Source organism: Balaenoptera borealis, assembly GCF_965194805.1.
Source record: "Balaenoptera borealis genome assembly, chromosome: 15".
Lineage (NCBI taxonomy): Eukaryota > Metazoa > Chordata > Mammalia > Artiodactyla > Balaenopteridae > Balaenoptera > Balaenoptera borealis.
Window position 1 is genome coordinate 70,823,565 of NC_138871.1, and position 25,880 is coordinate 70,849,444.

General features: G+C 49.8%; 2 protein-coding genes across 6 annotated transcripts; one reads left to right on the forward strand and one right to left on the reverse strand.

Moving 5' to 3' along the window:
- The first annotated feature begins 1,490 nt into the window (after positions 1 to 1,490).
- On the forward strand, positions 1,491 to 2,750 carry OST4 (oligosaccharyltransferase complex subunit 4, non-catalytic). The gene is made up of 3 exons (XM_082358472.1): positions 1,491 to 1,580; positions 1,705 to 1,842; positions 2,500 to 2,750. The coding sequence occupies exon 2, from the start codon at positions 1,706 to 1,708 to the stop codon at positions 1,817 to 1,819; it is 114 nt and encodes a 37-aa protein (XP_082214598.1). The 5' UTR covers positions 1,491 to 1,580; position 1,705; the 3' UTR covers positions 1,820 to 1,842; positions 2,500 to 2,750.
- AGBL5 (AGBL carboxypeptidase 5) lies at positions 2,603 to 20,648 on the reverse strand. 5 transcript variants are annotated; one of them, XR_014235307.1, is made up of 16 exons: positions 20,501 to 20,648; positions 19,116 to 19,376; positions 18,690 to 18,861; positions 18,204 to 18,367; positions 17,448 to 17,625; positions 17,004 to 17,182; positions 16,129 to 16,585; positions 15,456 to 15,625; positions 14,991 to 15,126; positions 14,107 to 14,309; positions 13,265 to 13,479; positions 5,695 to 5,847; positions 4,489 to 4,601; positions 4,135 to 4,181; positions 3,507 to 3,637; positions 2,995 to 3,133 (listed from the first exon to the last, which is right to left on the reverse strand). XR_014235307.1 is itself a non-coding variant. In XM_082358470.1 (15 exons), the coding sequence occupies exons 2-15, from the start codon at positions 19,328 to 19,330 to the stop codon at positions 2,962 to 2,964; spliced, it is 2,598 nt and encodes an 865-aa protein (XP_082214596.1). In that variant the 5' UTR covers positions 19,331 to 19,376; positions 20,501 to 20,648; the 3' UTR covers positions 2,603 to 2,961. The 5 variants fall into 5 exon arrangements, 3 of the variants coding, with proteins under 3 accessions (XP_082214596.1, XP_082214595.1, XP_082214597.1); XM_082358470.1 differs by lacking the exon at positions 4,135 to 4,181 and having other exon boundaries at positions 2,603 to 3,133; positions 15,456 to 15,565; XM_082358469.1 differs by lacking the exon at positions 4,135 to 4,181 and having other exon boundaries at positions 2,603 to 3,133.
- Positions 20,649 to 25,880: the final 5,232 nt, after the last annotated feature.

A 25,880-nucleotide genomic window follows, 5' to 3' on the forward strand; every position in this document is an offset into this window, starting at 1 on the left:
TTGTGTTTCAACAGATCTAAAAGTTTGGTTGCACTTGGATCTGCTTCAAATTTCCAGGAGATGCAAAGCATAATGTGTGTAATCCTTTAAGACCTAGACCCTCATTCTCCCAGAGTAGAGCTGGGGACAGACTGCTCACTGAGGGGACACATGAGCGAGTACACGGCTGGGATTTCACCGTTATGTGGAGGCAACATGGGCTTGGGATTCTAAACAGAAAACTTCTGGGAAATACTGGGTGGGGGCTGGGTGATGAGAGGGGAGGCCAGGGAACTACAGACTGCTAAAGGCTGAGACCAAGCTTAGGAGTCATTGGGCTGGTGCATGGAGGACAAACTGCTGATGGTCCCAGGCCAGGGAAGCCCACTCCAGGCTAGTGCACCCTTAGCTCACCGTGCACACAGGCAGCGAGTCGGTCCCCTTACCCAGCTGTTCCAGCCCCATAGAAGCTCCTGTAGTTTTCTTTGGCTCAGAGAAGCAGAGGCGTCCCCTGAGCCCTGGCCCCCCTCTACCGCAAAGCAACTGGCTTCCATTACCCCTGACAGCTCCAGAGAAACAGCCCAGCCCCTGGCCCCAGCCTGGCTCAGTGCCGTTCCCTTTTATGGTGAAGCTGAGGGAAAGCAAGGAGGTGGGGGGGAGTAGGTTTTGGCTGGGCAGAGGGTTGTAGAGCCCCAGGCTGCCTCTCCCCTCACCAGAGACCCTCGGACATCTACCCACAGTCATCTTTTCTTTTTTCTCCTCGGTGGCCCACTCTGCTTATTACCCACAGGACCCCTCTTGCTGGTCCCAGCCCTTCCTCCTTTTCCCCCTCCCTCACATCCGGGGGGGTGATTTCGCACTTGGCTCAAGTCCCACGGTTTGGGTTTTGATTCCGGGAGGGTCCGCCCTATTTCCGACGCCCACCTCTGAGAGTGGGATGGAGGGAGGGAGTCCGGAAGGGAGGCACTGGTCAGATCACAGGCAGGATCGTTCTATTTGGCGGATGTGCGGCAGAAAGGCTGGCGCCGAGGAGAGTTAGCCGGCCGCCCCAGCCCTGTCCTCATTCTGCACCGCCTCTCACCCCTCTCCCCGCCGCCCGGACCAGGGAGGGGACCCTGAGGGCAGGGCGCAAAGGAAGCACCTGGCCGGGCCAGGAAGCGAAAAGTGGGCAGCAGCACGGGGGCCCGCGACTGACAGGGGTGCCGGAGTCTAGGGTCAGGCCGAGCCTCCCGCTCGGTCCCGGCGCCGCACCCTCGCTCTAGCCCACTCCTCGGCTCCAAAGAGGCGGCCCCAGCGCCGCTAACCGCGTCCCGGACCACGCCAACAGCGCCCAGTTGCGCCGTGCCGCGTCCGAAGCGAGCGTCTGCAGCCAGCCCGCCCCCTACGGCGGCCGGCCCCTCCTCAGCCCCGCCCAAGACCCCGCCCCTCGCGAGTGCGCCGCGGGAGCAGGCGAGACGCGGGGGCTAGGGAGCCCTTACCGGCCGAGCCTGACGGCCGGAAGTGGCTGTTTTGGGACTGAACTGGAGCAGCGAACTTCCGGCCCAGGTCTCCTACCTCGAGCTAGTCCGCAGACAGTGTCGGAGCCGATCCCTGCTGATCAGGTGAGAGGCACGCAGGCGCGGTCCACGGCCCATCGACGGTGGCTGGGCCAGTGGGGCGAGGACGGGTCCTGGTCTGGGCGAGGAGTGCGCCGGTCCGAGGCTCAGTCCCTCCTCTTCTCCGCAGCATGATCACGGACGTGCAGCTCGCCATCTTCGCCAACATGCTGGGCGTGTCGCTCTTCCTGCTTGTCGTTCTCTATCACTACGTGGCCGTCAACAATCCCAAGAAGCAGGAATGAAAGTGGCGCTTTCTCCGCCCCAGGTAACGGTCCGGGGCTGTAGCGCCCAGCCCCGGAGAGTGAGTGGCGGGGCCGCGCCAGGGCCTGAAGGGTTCGAAACTTCAAATCAGAAAGTGTTGGGCCAAGCATGATACTGTCCAGAACTGGGCCCCTTTATCCGCACAGAGCAGCGAGTGCCCTGCCCCCTTCCCCCTTAAACTGCTCCCTGCTAGAACGGGGTGGGTTCCCGTAACTCCCTCAGTCCCCATCTTCATGTGGTCCCCAGATGCCCAAGTTGATAGTACGGGTACAAGGAGGTACTGACACCCGAAGGAATAAAGGTACTGAGGATGCCGTCCAAGTAAGAGGATTTAGGCTCTTCACTTAAATAGTACTCACTTTTCCAAGGTTGTTTAGGCTTTTATTTAGGCATAATTTTTTTTTGTGAGGGGTTGGAAAGATAGAGGATTCTATTTCAGGGGCACAGGGCACTGATTTAGGGGTTGGCTAGTGTAGACCCAAGCCATAGAGAAGAATGGGATGGGGGGTGTGTGTTGTATGAACGTCTTGTGAACCAACCCGTAAGTGTGGGCGAGAATTGTCAGGGGGGACAGGCTGGATGGGAGCTGATTGCTGAAGGATTGCCCCAGAGGAAAGCTGCAGCATTTTCCTTACCTCAGGTCTTTCCCCCTCTTTTCTAGGGTTCCAGGACATAGTCTGAGGCAAGATGGAGGGTGTGAGGGGCCTTCACACTTCACTTCATCCCTTCTACCCATCACAACATACAAAGCAACTACACCTGGATTTTTCCAAACAACTTTTATTTCCTCAAAGTCTTCCTTAACCTTATGGAACAAGAAGCTGCCACTGAATAGGGCCCAGCATAGGGCTACTTTCTTTTCTACTCCCTCCCCCCAATATAAAAATATAGATTTTTTTTGTGGTCCCAAAATCGTGTGCTGTGGAGGGAGGGAGGGAAGGGGTGGCAGGTCCCTGCTTTGTCCTGTCTCAAGGTGATGCTCTGCAATGTCTCAGAATAGTGTGGCTGGCGTTCCAAGGAGTTATAATTGTCACAGGGAATCAGGAGCTGAGAAAGGCGACTAGCACATTTCTCACTGTGTTCCCCATCTCGGGGTCATGTGCTGGGCAAGAAGGTCAAGGCATCAGACCCGGGGAGAAACAGTGAGTGGAGGAGATTTAGGGACAAAACAAACCTCAGTTTGGCCCAAGGGCCCCCCACTGTAACAAATCCGGGACTGGGAGTCAGACAGACTACGGGAAATAGGAGAAAAGGCAGGGGCAGAGCGGGGCCGCGGGGGCCCAGCCTGAGGCAGCCTGCAACAGAGAAGAGAGAGGAGTCAGGGTTGTGAAAACTCCGCCCTTCTTCTGGTCTTTCAGCCAGGGGCTGGGAGATGAGAGAGGCAAGGTGGGTGAGGACAGGCAGGTTGAGCACTGCACAGTGGTCTGATAGGAGTGGTCTGACCAGCCTGCTCCTTAGGCCTAACTAGAAGTTGTTCTCTTGTCTGTTGGAGTGAAGACTGACAGCATGATGGGAAAAAAGTCAGGGACTAGGTTCTTAATGAAGGTACGTTTAGTCTTTCGGGGGTCAAAGGGAGAAGGGAAGGAAGAAAATGATCCTGAATGGCAGAAATGGGAATAAGGGGATAGAAGTGAGAGGTGGGGTGAAGAGTTGGACCCTGGTGCTCACCGTGGTACGGAGCAGGGTCCCGGCTCTGGCTCACTGCTCTCCCTGGTCCGGGGGATAGGGGACGTGGGGCCCGAAGAGCCTCTCATCCCTCTGCGAGTCGGCGGTGAGCCCCGGCCCAACCTGGGCCTAGCCTGTGTGGATAGGGGGTAGGCTATGAGGCTGGATTCTTCCATGAACTTTTTTGCTTCTAGGTTTCCTTGTAGTATCCACGCGTATGAGTGTAATATAGGTGTCAACACGGGTACCGGGGCCTTGAGTTCCTGGGCACTGTTCCTAGCTGAGAAGGTAGGGCAGGATGATAGCTAGAAAACTCTTGGGTTCAGTCTACGACTATACATTCCAAGCTTTACTTAACTAGGGGAGTCAAAAGGGTCCAGCATTTAACCTTCATGGCTATACCACGGTCAAGATCTGGCTGAGTAGAGAAGCACGGTGTAGAAAGATGTTGGAGGATTAGTAGGTCTACCTCAGAGCCTTCACTGCCTCAGCCCCTGCCAGAGCAGCTTAAGCTTCACCCATCCAGTCAGCTTCTGCCTATACCCAACTTCAGTCAACCTAGTATGGGGATGTGGACTGAATCAGAGTTGGTGGTACAGCTGTTCCTAGGAGCAGCAACCAGATGTGTTACCTGGGGAATCCGGGACCCCTCCTGGCGGGAACTCTCCTCGGGCAGGTCTGGGCAGAAAGAGAGGAGAAGCTAAGGGCAGGGGCAGGCAAAGCCAAAGCTAGCAGGCTGAGGTTAGGGTACGTCTGGCAGGGATACTGGGATTGGAAGCAAGCAAGAGACCTGGCTGAAGGGGACGGGGGTGCAGCACTGGACAGACAGGCACTCAGGCATCAGAGCAGCTCTCTGCTATGGTTGTGGGGAGAGGGTGTAAAGCAGTGCTGGGCGTTTTCCCTCCCACTACCCAGGTGAACAGCGCCTTGCTGGGCTCTGCCAGAGTTGTTATGCTGGGGACTGGGGAAGACCCAAAAATGTTACCTGTAGTCGGGTCCTGATACAGGGGATCCGAGGTCCAGCCGTTAGCAGACCTTTCCCAATCACCATGACAGCCTCTGGTTTGTCCCCTGAGGATAGGAATGAGCAGCTGCTCCCTAGGGAACAAAGGAAACATATCAGGATGGGGCCATGGAGAAGAGGTAACTTCCTTTAGATCAGGGTTTCTCAATATTGGCAGTATTGACATTTTGGGCTGGATAAGTCTTTGTTGTGGGCGGCTGCCTTGTGTATTTCAGGATGTTTAGCAGCATCTCTGGCCTCTACTCAGCAGATGGCATTTCTTCCCCTGCCTCCTCCCCACTGTAACAACCAAAAATCTCTCCTGTCACACAAATGTCCACTGCCTGGCAAAATTGCCCCTGGTTCAGAAGCATGGCATGCTCTAGTCTGGTCCGGGGGGTAGATCAGTAACTTGGAGCTTGAATCAGAACCCACTCAAGCTGAACGACTCTGAATTTATAGACCTTAGAGTTATCCCAGTCATATGTGTGAGCATTTAAGGATCAAGTCGGCAGTACCCAAGACTGGTGGATTCAGGGCTACCCACTGAAGAGAGTTAACAGGTTGGGAGTAGTGGGCTCTGAGGGAGGTAGAAGATGTTAGGCTGGAGTCTTAGAAATCGTCCCCGTCCAGTCCTTTACACGGCTGGGTCTGTAACTTAAAAGGAGAGCAGACAGACGGTCTAGGCTCTATGTGGATGATATGGTCACATAACATTTGCGGTGATGACAGGTGAAAGGCCTATGCTTTTTTCATTCTTCAGTTTTGTCTAAGTTGCCCAGCTCCTGGAGTCAGGGAGCTTGAATAAACAGCAGGTAGGAAAAGTCCTCAGGTTCCTCAACTGTAAAAGTAAGGATTAAATGAGATAATGTGCTTAGAGCAGTGCCTGCCACATAGTAAACGCTCAATAAGTGGTAACTGTTATTTTATTACACAAAGATGTTCACTAAACTCCAGCTTCCTGTACAAGGGCATTGATGTTAGGGATTTAGGATAATCCAGGAGGATAACTGATGCCCCTGGTCTGGAGTGGCCTATATTACATCAAGTCAGGAATGAGGTCCAGGTCACGTGGCAGCAGAGCCAGAGGGACTTGTTCAAGCCTAGTCAGGAGTCTGGCCTATGCCCTGGAAGGTAGGGAAGGAAGGAGGTTGGCCAACCCAGATTTCAGTGGCAGTGGGTACAGACCTGATATGCTGAGTGAGTTGGGCAGTAGGCAGGAGCCCATGTGTAAAGAGGCTGTGTTAGAACTAACAGGAGTTGGGGACGGGGCCGGGCTGCTTGAAGTAGGGCGATGGGTCAGTGGCTGCTGCCGCCGTCTTCTGTCCTGGCTTCGGGGCTCTGAGTAGAAGGGACAAAAGCAGATAAAAGGGCAAATAAGTGAGGCATTGTCACTCCCCCGCCCCATTGGCTTTCCCTTGTCAGCAGATGCCTGTTTTCAAGCTTGTCATCACACCAGCATCCCTCTTCTGAAGTAAGTCTAAGATGGGTAGAAAGAACTAAAAATTTATTCCAGCTCTCCAGTTTTCATCCAGCCCTCATCCTACTTCACCTCTTTGGAGCTAGCCTGCTCACCCACCAGTTCATTCTTCTGGCAAAGAAGTTATTGAGCTTGGCTTTCCTAGGTTCTCCTCTTCCCACTAACTGCCCCTTTTCAACTACTTGTCCTGCCCCTAAATGTCAGTGTCCCCCACCATTTTATCCTTGGTTCTCTCCTGCTCTACGTACTCAAAACTCCGAAGTCTCCCTCTTGCCCTTTTTTTCCTGAACTGCAGTTCTAATTGTCTACTGATCGTTCCTACCTGGCAATCTCTCATGACCCAAACAAAACTCATTTTCTCCCCTCCTTCCTTTTGTTCTCCCTATCTTGGTGAAAAATCTGCTAGAAACCTTGTTTCATCTTTCGACTCCTCCCTCACATTTAGATTTGTGTTTAACCCAAATCTGGACAATTCTCCCTCTGCCTTCACTTGATTTCCTCCTTTATTCACCCTTGCCATTGCCAGCATCCAGATACAGGTCTTTATCTCTCATCCAGGCTTTTGAAAAAAATTCCCCACTGGCCTCCCCAGCTTGAGTCTCTTCCCTTTTACAATCCATCCTTCACACAGGTGCCAGAAATTATTCTTCTAAAATACAGACCTGATCAAAAGTCATTTTGGCTCAGGCAAGGGGGAGATACTGAAGGTCTTTTAAAGGATAAAGTCTCAACTTTTTAACGTGGCATTCAGAGCCCCGCCCACTGTGGGTCCAGTCTACACATCCTTAGTAGGATGCTGACTTGATCCTTCACACCCTCTGCTATAGCCTCTAGGGCTACTAGCTATGTGGTTCCTCTGCAAAGTCTGTTTCCTCTTCTAGTGAAACTTTGGACATCTTATATGTCCCATCTCGAATGTCACCTCTGTGAAGCCTCGCTGACCATTAACAGTAGAATTAATTCTTCTCTTTTCTTTCATTGTCCTTTGTTCACTTGGCTAGTAATTGTTTATGGTTTCTGTCTCCTTAACTAAATATTAGTACATGTAAAGTACTTAATACTGCCTGGCGCATAGTAAGTGCTCAATAAATGGTAGCTAATATTCTAATTGGAACTTGAGTCTCTTGAGGGTAGGGACCTTGTCTTTTCCAATACTGTACATCCCAGTGCCTGTGAAGTACTGCCTGGAAAACCAGAGACCTTAATAAACATTTTGTTTACCCGGATAGCAGACACCCACTGTAGACCGTAAGCTGGCTCAACAATCCCTGTCTAAGGGCATATGGTTATACTCTGTGGGGCAGCTCTCTTGGTCCCTTCTTTGTAGCTACAGCCTCACTGCTACAGATTCTGAAAGGTGGGGTCCCAGTGGGGTAGATGGTGAGGTAGGGAGATTCTCAGGCTTGGCAGGTCCTTCCTTATCACAGGGGGAGAGCAGGTACCAAATGCTCTCAAACGGAATGAGCTATTAACCTTTGTGGAGCTGAATTCGATGGTGGTTCCACGATGCCAGTTGACTTCTAACAAAGCAACATGTGTTACATGTGAAAAGGCTCTAAAGTAGGAAGTAGGTGACAGTAACTTTACCTTGTCTAGCTACACTAGCAGTGACAAGGCTACTTCTGGAAGGTCCCAAATCAAATTTTAAAAAACTGATACTTGTATGAATAAGGACGAGAAGAAAGGGAGAGATCTCAGGATGGAAGCTACTCTAGCTTTGAGGAGTTTGCCAAGATGCTGGGTACCAATTAGAGTCTAAGACCACACACAGGAGCCAAAAACAACCAGACCTTAGGGGGCTAGTAAGAGTTGGCACAGCGATGTCAACAAAACAACCGAAGTCAGAGACTCATGGCCACAGTCACATAACTCGAAACATTACCCACCACCAATGACTTACGAGACACTGTAGATAGAGCCTAGACCTGGGTAATTCTTTGGTTCAAACAGGGATGACAAGATGATGTCAAGTGATAGTGCACAGTAGGCAGAAATAATGAACTTTAATGACAGAGGGGGAAATAGCAGGAAATAGATGATCTGAGAAATATCTATACACAGAAGGATGTTGAAACCATGTTAATAGATGATCTGAGAAATATCTATACACAGAAGGATGTTGAAACCATGTTAAGGGATGAAGCCTCACCCCACCCCAAGGAAGGATAAGAGAGCAGTCTAGAAATTGAGTGAAGGCCTCTGGGACATTTGTAGGTTCTAGTAAGGAACTGAGTGGCACTTAAGAAGATACAAAGCAAAACAGGCAAATGATATAAAAAATGCCAGTGTGAAATGTAAGGATCAAGGGAAAGATATTAAGGATACAACTCAGGAATCCTGCCCCTAAGGAGAGTTTCAGGGTAGGAGACCAGTTCTAGTTTAGGAGAGAGGCCTGATCTGGAAAGTAGAAGGCATTTAAAGGTAACACGTCATCACTTAAAAGACTGTCTTAAGGTTCGGGGGCTGCCTGTGAATTTGGCAGCGTGAGCACACAGCCCAGTTTCTCATGTTTTGGCTTCTGGGCCCTGGTATAATCCAGGCCTACCCAGTCTCCACTGTGACAAGAATTAAAGGGAGGAGCCCCAACTCTCTTCTTTCTTGGTTCTGAGCTAGAGAAACAGTGCCTTAAGGCTGAATGCAAGTGATAATGTGAACAGCTCTGCATCTAGAGGTTGTGAGATGGTGTTTTATGATAATCAGCCGCTAGGAGGCAGGACAGTCCTGGGGCAGAGGCCTGAGACATAGAGCCAGAATGACCTCACCATGTATGAGTCAGAATGGATATTCTAAGGGCTCACAATTTTGAGGAGCAGTTGTGTAATCTGTGCCTAGGTCGTGCATCATCCCTCCAAAACATCTTTAGAACTGTCCCTACAGGTAGCACCCCAGATCTCAATGGATCCCTAGGATGATCGCAGACCTGATTTATGCCCTGTGTGGGGTGGACAGGCGAGACAAGCCTTCATTCAGCTTCAACTTCTTGCCTTTTATTTGTTCAACAAATATTTGCAGATCATTTAATAAGTGCCAGGCCTGGTGCTAGGTGCTAAGGGAATAAATAGATGTGTTAGGAGACATTTCCTGCCATCAAATAAGTTTTACTCTAACACAAAACTTTTGTTTGCAGGGGAAAAAGTGAAAGTGGTGATGGTGCTGGAGGCACTCTTCCTGTGTCCTTTGACTCACTTCTCAAAGGAGCCTCCACTCACCATTGGCCTTTAGCTGCTCTATCAGAAGCTACTGGTCAGCTGAGACAAGGCATCACAGAGGCCAGGAGAGAATTCTGGTAACTTCAGCTTTAAGTGCCAGAGCTGGGGGGGAACTAGAGTGGCCATGGCAGGCTGATGGCTGAAGGCTCCCCGCTTTACACTTAAGTCCCTTGTCTTTTACACCAGTATCCCGCTGGGTAGGGTGGAGGGCTAGGGAATAAGTTTAAGTTATTGAGTGAGACTTGCTTGAATCCAGGGCCAGGACTAGTATGAGGCGAGTGAGGCGCCTAGAGTGCATAGTTTAAGGAGGCCCTTGCCTGACCCTGAGAGCGAGTGCCTTCTTAAATCGTGTGTCCTAGGCACCTCACTGGCTTCACTCTAGTCCGAGCCCTGTTTTCATCAATACATAGCCAAGAGAAGGAGGAGCTCGTTTACTATCCACCCTCTCCCCAGCAGGTCCTCCTCTGAGCTGTCTGCGTCTGCTTTTGCACCAGGAAATCGCACACTTTAGCTGTTACTTTAGCTGTTCCCCAGTGAGCTCTCCCTCCTGCTCCTCGGTGGCAGCTGCGGATATAGTGCCGGCTGCGCTTCTGAGCCCCGCGGTCAGGGACGTGACCACGGGTCTGGGAAGGCGGTTCTCGGGACCTATTTTGCAGCAGGGGGAGAACGAGGTAAGGAAGATCCTGGCACTATGGTCAGGGGCGCTGGGAGGCAAGGCTTACTCAGGCTCTTCCAGCCTCCTGCCCCAGCAACATTCCTGCTCACCCCAAGTTGGCTACTTTTTGGCTTCTAAAATGTCACCCCCAGCCTCCGAGGACAGACCCTGCCAGACTAGTTCCCTGAACTTCTAACTTAAGCTTCTGGCTGGGCTACCTAGATCTTTTCTGAAATTTTCTGGGTAGCCCAATCTCATGTTCTGTTCTGGCCAATAAAGGATAGTCAATTAAACGTACGGTTAAATGTGATAAAATTTTTATACATTAGTGGGAATTTTCTTATAAATAAGTTGGTAAGTCAAAAAAAAAAAAAACCTTGTCAACGCAATCCCAGTTTTGGGATTTGGAAAGTATATTTATAGCTGCTTTTATAGTTAGAGATATGAGGGTTGTGTTCTTCCTATCTCGGAAGACAAAGTATGCCCAGATGTGGCAAAGGCCCAGGGGCCAGATGTGTGGAACCAGGAAATGTCACAAAGCTACAGCATAGGATAAATCACACGAACAAAATAAGGAAGTTTTTCTAAGGGTTAGCTGAAGATGCCATGTCCACATACCACAGCTGCATCACAAGTCCCTATCCCAAGCCAGGGCCAGTCTCCCATCCTGGAGTCTTATCAGGGACTTTGAGATGAAGTGGTAAAACTGTAGCACCAGCAAATGCTCAGGAGAACAGGAGTCAAGATTGCCAGATCTGATCTTTCAACTCCTTACAGTATTCCTGTTTGGTGTTATTAGGAACCTTCTTGACCCCTTGACTTTAGAGACATAGTTTCTTAGTTCTTACAAATATTTATGCAAGTCCCTAGGGTGTCTTGGTACTCAGACCAGCTCTCTTTCTGCTTCTAAGTTCATTTACCTGGGGGAACATGGCTTCTCACTTGGTTTCACCTGTACGTGGATGACTCTTAGATCCAACCCTGATGTCATCTTTTCTACAGTTTGGCCCTTTCTCTGCCTGTAGGTCACCTCCATATAGCTAGCCCATGACATCCAAGCACGTCTAAAGTAGATAAACTCAGCACTTTTCTTCCAACAGTGTCTTACTGTCATCATGACATTTTCCTTTAGCTTGTAGCCATGAAGCTCTCTTAGTCTCTCTTCCACCACCACTGAAGCCTGCCACTTCTATTTCTAGTATGTACATTCACAGACCCTGGTATAGGCACTAGTTATCTCATGTATAAACTACTGCAAGGATCCCACCTCCCTGTCCCTGCTTGATTTATATATAAACGAACAGTTCACAGATAGCTCTCTTAAACAAATCTTTTGTTCCCATCATTCTCAGAAACACAGTCGTTGCCATGTCTCGTTAACGCATCATCTTTGTTTTCAAGACATTTCGGCCCCTTCCACCCACCTGTCTTGCTGATTTCCACGGGAAGGGCTTGGCCCCTCGAACCAGCCAGTGTGCCTGCTTGTGGTCCTCTCTACGCGGCAGCTCTGGTCCTGGCTATCACTGTCATCGCTGCAATGTTTTTGTTAAAACCATACACCACCACCCATTCTTCAAAACCATTTCTCAATGATCATTCTTTGGGTGGTTACTCTTGTGCTTATCTACAACAGTGGCTCCCCACGTTCCCTGTATGTTTATAATGAGTGTGTGCTTTTACGTTGTGTTTACTGCCCTGTGTCCCCCGTAAAGTTTCAAGTCAGTCAACCAGGAATTACTTTGTACTGACTATGCCTATTTTCTATTAGTTATTTGGGGGAAGTAACAAAGAAACAGAATACATGTCTCTCACTCAAGGAGCTTAATACAACACTCTGCATTTGGTGGGGGGGGGGGGGAGGGCAGGGAAGATGTTAATAAAATACTGACTAAAAACTGCCTAGAATCCTCCAGTGAGGACCTAGAAAAGGCTCTTTACTATTACCCTTTTGTAGTCAGGGAAGGAGAATTTATGGTGCCAATATTCCTTCTATGAGTTAAAAGGAAAAATTAAAAGAAGAAAAAATATACAGATTTAAGATGGGAAACTCAAGCATACTGGAACACGAAAAGACTAAGTTTGAATAACTGCCACTTAATAGCTGCACAATCTTGGACAAGTTACCCTTAAACACCCTCAGTCTCCTCTTCAGAAAAGTGGAAATACCACCTATCCCACAGGGTCTTTGTGAGGATTAAATGAAATAAATATGCGATACTGTTTTTTTTTTGTTCACTGTTTAATGCTATTTAAATATAAGGCATTATTATTGCTTTAATACTCTCCTTCTATCAAACAGTGTGCAAGTGTCCTTTCCCAATGAAGACAGACTCTCTTAAGAGTGGGGCTTGGAACATAAGCAGAGGTAACTATGGAGCTTCTCAGGGGTAGAACATCTTACTGGTCAAAGCTGGTAAGGCCCGCTGCTCTCTCTCCTGTGGCTGCTCTAACTAGTAGTCAGATTTCCACAGCCACTGACCCCAGTGCATGTTTCTGCTCTGCACCGAAAGCTTTGTTGCAAGCTGAGTAGCAGGGAAGTGCTAACAAGGATGAGTGCAGCTTGAAGACCAGCAAAGCTTAGTTCTAGCATTTAAGCCTCCATACTCTGGCAAGATTGCTGTAGCCCAGAAGCCACATACAATGTTGATTTTTGATTTAGTGTTATTTCCAGAAGTGGCCCGGCAACTGTCTCCCTGCTACAGTCCGGGTCACTCCCGAGGAACGGCTCTGGAGTCCCTTCCTCTTCTTTTTCCCTAAAGGCCCACCTGTTTTGGGGATACACTGTGACCCAGAATCTCTTGTCTTGTATCAAGCAGGGTCTCCTTGGCCAAACCCAAGGGCACAGTTGAGCACTTGTGACCACTGCTGGAAGGGGCTAGACTATTGCTTTGTAAGCCTAGAACAGGAGCTGTCTGTAGTTGTTCCATTTTTCTTTGGAAGAGCTGGCATCCTTCTGATAACACTTTCTGAACAGGCTCTGAAGCCAGGAACAATTTCAGCCCATAGAGACCCTGGATAGGATTCTCCATCTTTGTATGGTGCTGCGATTTGGATTGTGAGGACATCTCCTTATGTTGCTCCCAACAAGACCGACCCTGTCCTTGACGTGGAGGCTCCATGTCTCAGTGTGAACCTGCTCTAGCCAGTGTTTCTTCCTTGGAAACTTTCCTGCCTCCCAGCAGTTGCTGAAACCCAGATACCGCGGACTCCCGCCTATGCCATACACGGTACCGTCTGGAGCTCGTGCCGCGGGGAACACCAAGGTCGCAGAAGAGGCTGTAGATTCTGCTATATACTAATTTTATTGATTCACCCCTCGGTCCCAGGCCAAGTGTGTATCTTCAAGCTCTCACTTCCCCCAGCAATGCCCCAAACAACTGAACACCTGTTGCAGGGGCTCCCAGACTAGCTTACCTCTGACGGGGCCCAGCACCCGGTGGCTGACCTTTTGGGTGCTAGAGCCCAGGCCTGGCAGCCCTGCAGGCCGACTGCCATGAAAAGGAAAGCTGAGGGAGTTCTTCATCTGTGGAGAATTTTGTTGACTGCTGCTGCTACCACCAGCACTTGTGCCAGTGCTAAAACTTCGCACGCAGCTCAAGGTATTTTCAGAGCAGGAAACAGGCAGTCCACTGCAAAGAAGCAGATGCCAGTTAACCCTGGGCCAGGGAGGTTGTTGCAAGTCTTTCCCCATGGTCTGATGCTCAGTAAAGCATCACCTCTGGAGTGAAAAGGCACAGGGACTCATTCCAAGGGAGCAGGGAGGGATTTACGTCCATGGATAAGGTCCCTAACCTGGGGCATCTCAGGATGCCTGGGAGCCCTTGTTCACACAACATGCTCCTGCAGACAATACGCTAAGAGCCATAAGGGCTGTCCCTGGGCAGCTTTAACTCCCAGGGAATTCCCCTTTAATGCCTTGGTGCTGCCCTTGGACCCCTCAGTCATTCACAACCACTGGAAGCTGAGACTTGCCCCCACCCGCACCCTAATTGTATTTGATTTTGTGCAGGGCTCTGGAGCAGGGAATCCCCTAGCCTGCTTTTCAGATATCTGGGAAGTATGCAGCTCCAGGTAAAAGGGAAGAGGATGCCATTCTCCAAAAAATGCACTGATCTTACTAATTTAAGTTTCCCCTGGAAATATTCACCACGTGGTCCTTTTGGAAGTTGGGAATCACACAAATTCCTTGGAACTCCTCGCTCTAGAGCCCTGTTCCACTATCACAGCCTTTCTCCCTTCCACCCTGCTGGTCTTACTTGTTACTTTTGGGTGGAGTTCGAGAGCCTCTCTTCTTGTTGACACCCGTGTTCACAGTAGTGCTCAGGCCTCGACTGCTGCGCACGTGTTTTAGCATCCAGGCCCGGAGGTTCGTGAGGCTGCTATGCTCTGACAGCACAATTCGGGGCCACGGATTGCATTCTGCCATGTCCAGAGCTGCAATGGCCATAGCTCGTCCCACCTGTGGGAAGAGTCTGGTTTGGCTCAGTGTCTTGGTCTTCCAACCTAGGGTGCTGTGTTGGTTTGGGGTGCACAGCACAGGGGAAGGGAAGGAGAGGCTGGCCTCACATTTGCTCGATGAGGATCCCAACTTTAGTGCTCAGGCTGTTTATCGCAAGTGGATTTAGAGCTATTCCCTAAACTGTTGCCCATCTGGGGCCCCCATCCATTATGAGCAGGGGCAGGTGGGCTTTCTGGCTGGCACCAGGCAGGAGTTCTCCCAGCAGGAGAAGGCATTGGGATCTTTTCTATAACCCACAGCTCTTTCTACTCCTCTTGTGTGCCCTAGGACACCAGGATCATCAGGTACCTCTGCAGAGGGGGTACTTTTAGGTCAGTAGTGAACAAATGCAATAGAAGGAGGAAGACAAGCTCAGAGGTGAAGAATCTGACCCGGATGTGCTCGGGGATTCGCTATGGCGGGGTTGGGGGGAGGTCAGAATAGTGCCCACTCATCCTCTCAGTACTCTTACAGTCAGAGGCCTGCGCCTATTAACCGAGGAAGACAACCACAGTGGTTGAGAGATGAGACAGCGACAGTGGTGCGGCTCTCCTCAGAGGACCTTAGAGTCAGGTAGCAAGAGTGAAGGCCTTTCCAGACTTTGCGGTTTCCCTTTTCCCCACTCATCCCCTGCATGCATACCTGCTCAAACTGTTCCACAGTGTATCTGGAGGGGAAGGCCGGCGGGGGAGGGGGGCTGGCACGTCCGTTGTCATGGCAGGCGGCAGGGATGCTGTTTACTGAGCGTCCAGTGTTGTAGTTGCATTCAAGTGTGTAGCTAAGACACAGAGACATTTATCAGACAGAATCTGGACAGAACCACGGGGGGACAGACTAGGTGGTCTATGAGATAATCATTTGGGAAAAAATATACACAAATAGAAAGTGCTAATCCCTAGCAACTAGCAATTGACCTTGGCACTTTATCATATACCTAAGAAGGTCCCCAAAAGGGACCTTTAGTGTCCCAGACTAAAGACAATAACACTAATTGTGAATCTGTCCTTTGAGAAGACTTCGGCTATCCCTGCCCCTTGAACGCCCTCGACTAGGTATTGTTTTCTTTGGGAAGCTATTTCACAAACTGTATCTCAATTTCCACCCAACCTGTGGATTATCCCTGAGGCTTTGTAGATTGCAACCCGGCCGCTTCCCTCTTTAGACTGGCCATCTCTGCGGTCTCGGGCATACATGTTCTTCTCTGAGAAATTGCAGCCCTGGAAGTCAAAGTGGGCTGAGTTCAAGGAGATGAGCTTTGGATACAGCATATTTTCCACCTGTTTGGGCGAGGAAAAAGGCAACTCAGAAGGAGAGACAGAGAAAGAAGGGATGGGGACAAGGAAGAGATGCCAAGCATGCGGCCACGTGCCTTAAACACAGCAGACACCTTCAGAACCATCAGCAGTAGTCAGTGTTCGTAAATTCTCACTGAATGTTTGACAATATTTCTAGGTGTTGGAAAGGTACGATTCTACCTCTTTTTAAGCCCTTCTTCTCTCCAATAATGCAAAATTCTCCTCCTCCCCTGGTTTCCCAAACCCTAGAACAGACTAGGATGCCGAAAGCTTGACCCTCTTTCAGAGGTCATGACGTAATGACTGAGACTTGAGGGGCCCAGTGCTGCCCCTTCTTGGCTCTCTGGAGCTCGCTCAGGATATTGTACCTCTTGCAGCCCCAGGCCTTCCTGCCAGAAGGCCCCCTTCCCTCCGTTTGTGGCCTGACCTTTATTTCCTAGCCTGCAACATGTCCCACACTCACATGACCACCTGTGGATTCCTACCTGGGTGTTCTCGTCACTAAAGCTGTTTCCATACATGAAGCAGCCCCTTTTGGAGGCATGTCCATGCAGGTCCACGTAGTAAGCAACACCACTCTCTTTGGGGGGGATGGTGTCGGGGTCTGGATGCTCAGCCTCAGTGGACTGTTGTGGCATAATCCACACGCTGTGGCGCTTCGGCTCTGCTGGCTCGGTCTGTGTCCAGGCCTCAGGGTTCTCCCCGTCAGACGAGTGCCCACGGCGAGCTTCATTTCGGAGATTGTTGGCTTTCTCAAGGTCGGAAAGGGGAGCATCAGGAGGGAGATGGGGACTGTGCTGGTGCTCAGAGGGACTCTGGGAGTTCAGACGGGAGTGCACGTGGTGGTAGAGAAGCACAGCTTTAGCCCCGTAGACGGCCGGGTGCAGGACTGCATCAGGCTTCAGGTACTGACGGTTCAGATTCACTCCACGCGAGTCTGTGCTGTAGGGAAACAAGGACCAAAGCAGGGTCTAGAGGGCTGGACCAGCGAAGGAGACACTAGAGTAGATGAAAACAAGACTTGACTTGTGACACGAGAGGCTGAGGGTGCATTAGGAAAGAAAGAATTGAGGCCAGGCCCTCTCCGTGGTCAGCTGTCACCCATCCCATAGAAACCTAAAAGACAGCGCCCTCCGCTCAGCTGGACCTGCGGGGATTCTGGCTCTTCTCCTTCTAGAGAGTGCCACTAGATGGGATCATATTCCTTCTCAGGTCACTGGAGGATCACATGAACTTGCCCTTGTTAGGGTGCAAGAGGACTGGGAACACAGACGTTAGATGAGAGGCTGACAGTCTTCCACTGAGATGCAGGGCGTGAGGGGACTGGGAACAATCCAGGCGGGCTGGGGACGCTTCTTACCGGTAGTGGCCCCGGACTACGCCATCGGGGTTTAACATGGGAATCAGCTTAAAGACAAAGAGGCGACGTAGGGTTTGGGCCCGAGGATCGTCAGGTCGAAGGATGAAGTCCAGAAAGCCATTGAAGACAAAGCTAGATGGAGTCTCCCCAGGGTGTACCCTACTGCTTAAGAAGAATATCTGAGGTGGAGAGGAGAGCAGTTATTAGGTCAGTTGCTCTATATTCCACGGTAACCATGTGGGGATGGTGGTGGGATGAGGTGGAAACAGCCACTGGATTTCCAGCTGGCTGAGTCTGCAAATGGAGTAGGAGCTGTCACACTTGCCTCAGAATGCAGGCTGAGGCAGTGTCCACGGGGCTGAGGAATAACATGGCCTTAAGCTACCAGCAGTGCCTGGAGCTGGGCAAAGGCCAAGGTACTACCTTTATGCTATTTCTACTCACCCTCTTGCCTGTGAAACGGAATGGTCGGGGTGTGCTGGCATCAGGAAATAGCTGCTCTAGGCGGGGCTCTCGATCTTCTCGAAGCCCATGGCAGGAACTGATCGTTAGCAGATCTACACGAAGTCCATCCAGAGAATAGCAAAGGGTCTCCCGGTGGTAATAGATGGTATCCAGGGGGCTGTAAAGGTAAAAGTCATTAAGCCAGGAGAAGTCCCTGAAGTCCTACCAACAGGTGGGCCTTGTCATGAGCCCAGGATTTGTACGATCTGGTACTTCACCCTAACCTTTGGGGCTTTACAGTCTCTCACAGTTTTAAATGAGGCTGAGGATGTGGGTGGGTCTACATTGCCGGAATGCAGGGAACAGGACAGGATAAACTTATTGTTTTTCTCCCCAGTTTATGGTGCCCTAGGATAGACTACTTTGCATAGACACAGAGAGTTGGCCTCTGCTGGGGCAGGAGAAAAACAAATGTGTGCTGAGCAATGGCAGTGCTGGCTAAATTCTGGGTAACTGATGGGAGCTGGGATACTAAGAGGGTTGAAGTAGGCAGCTGGATAAGTGGAGTGGAGCGGTGGTAATGCCAAGATCAAGGTCACACAGAAACATCTGTCAAAGATACCCCAAATCCCACATTCTGTACAGAGAAAAGAACAGATGAGGTTTTGTTTCAGGGCTCTTAGGGCAAGTTCCAGGAGTAGCAGAGGTGCCGTGTGGTCCAGGATGGCATGACAGGAGTAAGAATGCGGCTGGCACCTGCTATGGGTAGGGTGGTTCTCCAGAAAGCGCTGGTCCAGCTGGTTCAGCAAATCCTGGCAGTCACTGTAGGAGAAGGGGTAGCAGAAGGCGAAGAAGGTGGTGGCCCCACGGCTTTCCACGAAACGGTGAACAAAGGATAACACAAACTGCGTCTCTGTCATCTGAGGAGCAGAGGAGGAAGAGGGAGGGGCAACATGCCATCGGTGTCAGAACTAAGATCCTGCTGGGGTCACCAGGAACTGACCTCACACTCTCATCACTTTTACCAACGTCCCTCCCTCTGAAACTCCACGTGACAGCCAGATCCTTCTAGGCTTCCCGAGGCAGGGGCTTATCTTGGACTCCAGCTGGCGCCAGAGGGACGCTGGTACCAAAACCTGGTGTCCCGCCTGCCCAGCACGCTGTATCGAAGGGACTCCTCTTTCCTTTCCCTCATCTGCTTTTAGCACCCAAGTCTGTCTATCCTCCTCATGGAGAACTTACCTCAAAGGTGGGCCGGTCTCGAATGCGTTCCCAGCGTGGCCGGGTGGGCAGTGTGCGCACAAAGGGGGCCATGCCCTGGGAATACAGCTTGCTTTGCTTGTTCATGTTCATGACGTTGATCTTGATGAGTTTCCCTGGAGTTCCTCCCCGGACACTGAAGTAGAACCATGACCTGAGGGCCAGAGTAGGAGAGACAGGTCATTCTACAGGGGAGGGTTGGAGAGGAGCGATGTGGGAGGGCTGGAGCAAGCCAAACTGGGAAAGGGCTACTTGGTAGGGAGAGAGGGAGGGAGAGAGGGAGAGGAAGGGGGAGTGGGAGGGGAAGGGTAGTGTGCTGGCACGAACTCTCAGTCAAAGGGCTAACTGAAGCAGGGGTGCGGGGCCAGCCTCTCTTCCTTCTTCTACCCTCCATTACTCTCCTCTTACCTGTTCCCATTCTCGAATTCTGTTTCAGCACAGTCTGGTCGGGTCCACACGTTGAACTCATAGTCAGGGGAAGAGGCAATGCTGCTGGTGGAGGCTGAGGCACCACCCGCTACTCCCTCCCCATCACTAGACACAGATTCCACCTTCTCCACGTGGGCTAGGTTCCCTGAATCAAAGCGAGAACTGAACAGCAATCCCCCACAGCGCAGCTCCATGGTGCGGCTGGGAAAGCATCCTCCTGCCCCACTCAGGCCCTGAGAGCTGGGGAAAAATGGTGGGGTAGGGAGGAGAGGGAAGAAAAATGAAAACACGTTCTTTGAGTATCTCTGGGTGAATGAGAGCTGCTCTTAGGGAGTGCCCTAAGAAACAAGAGTCTCTCTCCGCCTTAAAAAAAGGTAGAAGTGGGCTTCCAGCAAAGGCCAAGGATAAGCAGTATTCTGTCCCCACACTAAGGGTTATAACTGACCTCAAAGGACCCTATTTTACCACAGCTTGGCTATTCCAAAATGAAATACTCAGTGGCTAAAGTATGCTGAGAAACACCAGACTCTTAAGTTTCTTTGCAGCCCAAAGATTAGAGATGCTAGAGAGGTCAGATTGCCCAAATCTAGCCAAGATACACCCACCACCACATGTGGCCATCTTGAGAGATGGGCCATTCTGGATCTCTGGTTCCTAGACGGGCTCCCCACTCTGGAGAAGAGCAGAGTGGAGAGAACCACGTTTCTAACTTTGGATGGGCAGCTTCCTCTCTCCACTCCTCTGTCCTCACAAGTACTGACCAGGCAGTTTTCTGTTGCTCCCCTGAGCCCTGGAAGGGCTGGTTCTTACTTTTTTGTTACTACCCCGTGCCTATCAGGGAGGAAAACTAGACGTGTGGGCTTTGCCAAGCCAAAGGAAACTGGGCAGAAGCCACCTGCTCACCTGGAGACTGCAGCTCAAACCCAGCTACGGTACGGGTCTATTCCACCCCCTCACCCCCAGTCCTGTGAGCAGTGAGGCCCCTGAAAAAGCTACCTTGGTAGTTGTGGGTTACTAATGGGTGTTCTGAGCATCCCTAAAAAAAATGTGGCCGATAGAGACCTACTTGGGGACAGGGGGATGGCTTCTCGACCCACAGCTCTGAAGGACCCTCACACAAGGACCGAGATTGTCCCGGCCAGGGTGGGGTTTGTTGGCTTGGGATGGTTCTGGGCGGACTCACACTCGCGGGAGGGTAGGAAGGCAGGGCGTAGCGGGTAAGAGAGGAGGCCACAGGAGTGGGGTGCGGCCGGGGGCACCCCGGGCTAGGGGCGGGGCGGGGTGGGATTCCAGAGGGGCTCCGGACCGCCAGGGGCTGAGAAGGGGGCGGGGCCGGGGCCCGCACTCCACGCAGAGCCCCTCACCTCTCTCCGGGCCGGTGATCCCGCTCCCTCTCCCGCTAGCGAGGCGCCACCTGGGCCCCGGCACCCGGGCCCTCCACCCAGGACCCAAACAAAACCCGAGCGCCGTGGTGCCGGGACCCCGCTCTGCCGGGAAACAAGAAGTCTCACGCCTATTGGCCGCGGGGACAGCTGGCTACCCGCCCAGTAAGGCTCGCTGCCATTGGCCAGCACGCCGGGGTTCCCTCGCACGTTTAGCGGGTACCTGAGCCCGTGCTGTTTGGGGGCTCTACCCGCGGGCCCGGTGGGAGGGTTCCGCCCGCGTCTTCTCAGAAGACGGTTAACGGCCTGCCCACCGGGAGGAGGAAAAGACGAACTGACCAAGAAGGACACTGGAAAAGACTCACCTGCAAAATAAAAAGACCGTGTGTGAAGCTGACGATTGCCTACCGTACTCCTCTGTGTATTACAAAACACCCACCAGCTTCAGCCACTCTCCCGCGGTTCAGGGATCCTCCAGTGCCCGGGCCAAAAACCGAGTGGAGGATGCGGGCATCGATCCCGCTACCTCTCGCATGCTAAGCGAGCGCTCTACCATTTGAGCTAATCCCCCGGTCGTTGTTGGCTTCTTTCTTTTTGCCTTACAGGTTGTTCTGGGGTGTCCACTGACCAGTGAACAGACCGCAATTCAGAACATTCATTTAGCTTAGCACTGCACTCAAGTGCAGTGGGACCGCGGGCAAGATTTTTAAAAGCAGACATATAATAATCACACATAAGCAATAATAAGCCTCATTTATAAGCATAGGTTAACATTCCTTTGCATGTAACCCCCAAGAGAGCGTACCCGTACCCTATTTACTGCATATATCTTTCACGGAACATCTGCAGTGCGTACGCAACTCAGTCGGCTTCTAGGTAAGCTTTTCTCCTCTGAATGAGTGGAAGCTAAAAATATCGTACGAAGTCCTTCGAGCCGGAATCGAACCAGCGACCTAAGGATTGCCATAGCTTACCCACTACAGTCCTCCGCTCTACCAACTGAGCTATCGAAGGCTCCGCTGCTGCTACCGTCTGCCGCTGTCCCCCTAATACTTACCAAGGCCTCACTCCAGGGTCTCAGTAGTTTTGGGGTGGCCTGGCCCCCACCCTCTAAAGGAACTCCCCGGGGCCGAGCTCCTCCAAGGTGCACAGAACAGAGGAACCCGGAGACAGAAATGCGAGCAAAGGGCGCTGCCAAAGGACCCGCTTTCCAACCCTGGACGAAGGAAACACGGGCAATACAGTTTCCCTTCCGTTTCCTTGCTTTTTACAAAACGATACCGCCACCCCCACCCCCTACCCCCCACCCGCTGTGGTTTCTTACAGGACTGCGGACACTTCGAGACCGGGCCCACAACCCTGACTTTATGGGCCGCATTTCTCCGGCGGGGCGGGTATGCACACGTGCTCTACAATCGCCCGGCGCCCGCTGGGTTTGCAAAGCCGACCGCTTACGTTCGCTATTTCCGCTCCTCGTTTCCCTCCGGTTTCTCCAGGGGCGCCTGTAAAATCCTACTGCTCTCCTGATGTGAAGGACATTCATTCAGTCAATTAACCCACGTTTGTCAGGATCTCTTCCTCCTAAGAGCAAGAAAGATACAAACCACCGAGCTGCTGGAGGCGAGCCTGACGGCGCTGGAGCGGGCGGCGCGGGATGCCCGGGATCAGCGACTGCGGACGGGGCCCTGAGCCGGGCGGTGAGTCGGACCGCTAGCATCCACCCGGCTCCCGCCCCTGCCCGCCTCACACCTGCATCTCTCTTTCCAGGGGCCTGGCATGCCAGCCCACAATCCTTTGCCCACCAAAAGCTCCCGGGGTTTTAAAACAAAGAAACAAACCTAAAACTCAACTCCTGTGTGAAGCTTTGCTTCGCGGTGTGGCGGGGTGGGTGTGCGGGGAGACCTGGTCTCCATTGCCAGCTCTGCAACCGCCTGTGTTACCCCGAGTCACAATCGCCCCGGGCAAATCCAGGTCGGGCGATGGTTTCAAGCCCCTCGCGGCTCCAACATTTTGGGGGTTCTCTCAGGCTGTTTTAAATCCGAAGTTTCTGTTGTCACTGAACGCAACACGGGGTTCACGCCTGTGCTCATCCACAAAGCAGGAGGTTAACATCTTCCCATTGATTTATTGGTTTAACTTCAGTCTGCTGCTGCAAATGCTACCTTTATGTCCTAGAACGTTAGTCTGGGGTAGTTTTCTTGGAACGGTGATTAGCACTCTCACTGTCTTTCTCTTTCTTGTGGGGAGGCGGGGCTGGAAAGCAGAATATATTTAATTATGTTGCTTGGGGTCTTTGTTTTGTTTTTGAGCGAAATTCGCATAACATACAGCTAACTATTTTAAAGTATGAACAATTCAGTGGCATTTAGTACATTCACAATGTTGTCCCAACCTCTCTCTAGTCTAAAAAAAATTTTTTTTTTAAATCACGTTGGAAGAACACCCTGTACCCTTAAAGTAATCACTTCCATCCATACTTCACCCAGCCCCTGGCAACGACAAATATGCTTTCGGTCTCTACGGATTTACCTATTCTGGAGATTTCATACAAAATAAATCGTAAAATACGTGACCTTTTGTGTTAATTTCTTTCACTTATCATAATGTTTTGAGAGTCATTGAAATTGTAGCATGTATCTGTGCTTGTCCCTTTTTATGGCTAAATAATATTCCATTCCTTTGTTTGTCCATTCTTCTGTTGATGGACCTTTAGGCTATTTCCACCTTTTGGCTTTTTTTTTTTTTTAAAATAGATCTTTATTGGAGTATAATTGCTTCACAATACTGGGTTAGTTTCTGTTGCACAACAATGCGAATCAGCCATATGCATATACATGTCCCCATATACCCTCCCTTTTGAGCCTCCCTCCCCTCCTCCCTATCCCACCCCTCTAGGTCATCGCAAAGCACTGAGCTGATCTCCCTGTGCTATGCTGCTGCTTCCCACTAGCTATTTTACATTCGGTAGTGTATATATGTCGATGCTACTCTCACTTCGTCCCAGCTTCCCCCTCCCACCCCATGTCTTCAAGTCCATTTTCTATGTCTACCTCTTTATTCCTGCCCTGCAACTAGGTTCATCAGGACTTTTTTTTTTTTTTTTTTTTTTTTTTTAGATTCCATATATATGCGTTACCATACGGTATTTGTTTTTCTCTTTGTGACTTACTTCACTCTGTATGACAAACTCTAGGTCCATCCATCTCACTACAAATAACTCAGTTTCGTTTCTTTTTATGGCTGAGTAATATGCCATTGTATCTATGTGCCACATCTTTATCCATTCATCTGTCGATGGACATTTAGGTTGGTTCCATGTCCTGGCTATTGTAAATAGTGCTGCAATGAACATTGTGGTACACGTCTCTTTTTGAATTATGGTTTTCTCTGGGTATATGTCCAGTAGTGGGATTGCTGGGTCAAATGGTAGTTCTATTTTTAGTTTTTTAAGGAACCTCCATACTGTTTTCCATAGTGATAGTGTCAATTTACATTCCCACCAACAGTGTAGGAGGGTTCCCTTTTCACCACACCCTTTCCAGCATTTATTGTTTCTACCTTTTTTGATAATGGCTATTCTGACCGGCGTGAGGTGATACCTCATTGTAGTTTCGATTTGCATTTTTCTAATAATTAGTGATGTTGAGCATCTTTTCATGTGCCTCTTGGCCATCTGCATGTCTTCCTTGGTGAAATGTCTATTTAGGTCTTCTGCCCATTTTTTAACTGGATTGTTTGTTTTTTTGATATTGAGCTCCGTGAGCTGTTTGTATACTTTGGAGATTAATCCTTTGTCTGTTGTTTCATTTGCAAATATTTTCTCCCAATCTAAGAGTTGTCTTTTTGTCTTGTTTATGGTTTCCTTTGCTCTGCAAAAGCTTTTAAGTTTAAATAAGTACCATTAGTTTATTTTTGTTTTTATTTCTGTTACTCTAGGAGGTGGGTCAAAAAAGATCTTGCTGTCATTTATGTCAAAGAGTGTTTTTCCTTTGTTTTCTTCTAAGAGTTTTATAGCGTGTGGTCTTACATTTAAGTCTTTAATCCATTTGGAGTTTATTTTTGTGTATGGTGTTAAGTAGTGTTCTAATTTCATTCTTTTACATGTAGCTGTCCAGTTTTCCCAGCACCACTTATTGAAGAGGCTGTCTTTTCTCCATTGTATGTTCTTGCCTCCTTTGTCGTAAATTAGGTGCTCATGTGTGCATGGGTTTATCTCTGGGCATTCTATCCTGTACCATTGATCTATATTTCTGTTTTTGTGCCAGTACCATACTGTCTTGATTACTGTAGCTTTGTCATATAGCTTGAAGTCGAGGAGCCTGATTTCTCCAACTCCATTTCTTTTTCTCAAGATTGCTCTGGCTATTCGGGGTCTTTTGTGTTTCCATACGAATTGTAAAATTTTTTGTTCTAATTCTGTGAAGAATTCCATTGGTAGTTTGATAGGGATTGCATTGAATCTGTAGATTGCTTTGGGTAGTATAGTCATGTTCACAATATTGACTCTTCCAATCCAAGAACATGGTATTTTTCTCCGTCTCTTTATGTCATCTTTGATTTCTTTCATCAGTGTTTTATAATTTTCTGAGTACAAGTCTTTCGCCCCCTTAGGCAGGTTTATTCCTAGGTATTTTATTCTTTTTGTTGCAATGGTAAATGGGAGTGTTTCCTTCATTTCTCTTTCTGATTTTTTGTTGCTGGTGTATAGGAATGCCAGGGATTTCTGTGCATTAATTTTGTATCCTTCAACCTTACCAGATTCATTGATTAGTTCTAGTAGTTTTCTGGTGGCATCTTTAGGATTTTCTATGTATAGTATCATGTCATCGGCAAACAGTAACAGTTTTACTTCTTCTTTTCCAATTTGTATTCCTTTTATTTCTTTTTCTTCTCTGATTGCTGTGGCTAGGACTTCCAAAACTATGTTGAATAAGAGTGGCGAGAGTGGACATCCTTGTCTTGTTCCTGATCTTAGTGGAAATGCTTTCAGTTTTTCACCATTGAGTATGATGCTTGCTGTGGGTTTGCCATATATGGCCTTTATTATGTTGAGGTGGGTTCTCTCTATGCCAATTTTCTGGAGAGTTTTTATCATAAAGTGGTCTTGAATTTATCATGCAGTGGTCTGCATCTGTTAAGATGATCATATGGCTTTTATTCCTTAATTTGTTAATGTGGTGTATCACATTGATTGGTTTGCGTATATTGAAGAATCCTTGCATCCCTGGGATAAATCCCACTTGATCATGGTTTATGATCCTTTTAAAGTGCTGTTCGATTCTGTTTGCTAGTATTTCATTCAGGATTTTTGCACCTATGTTCATCAGTGATATTGGTCTATAATTTTCTCTTTTTGTAGTAT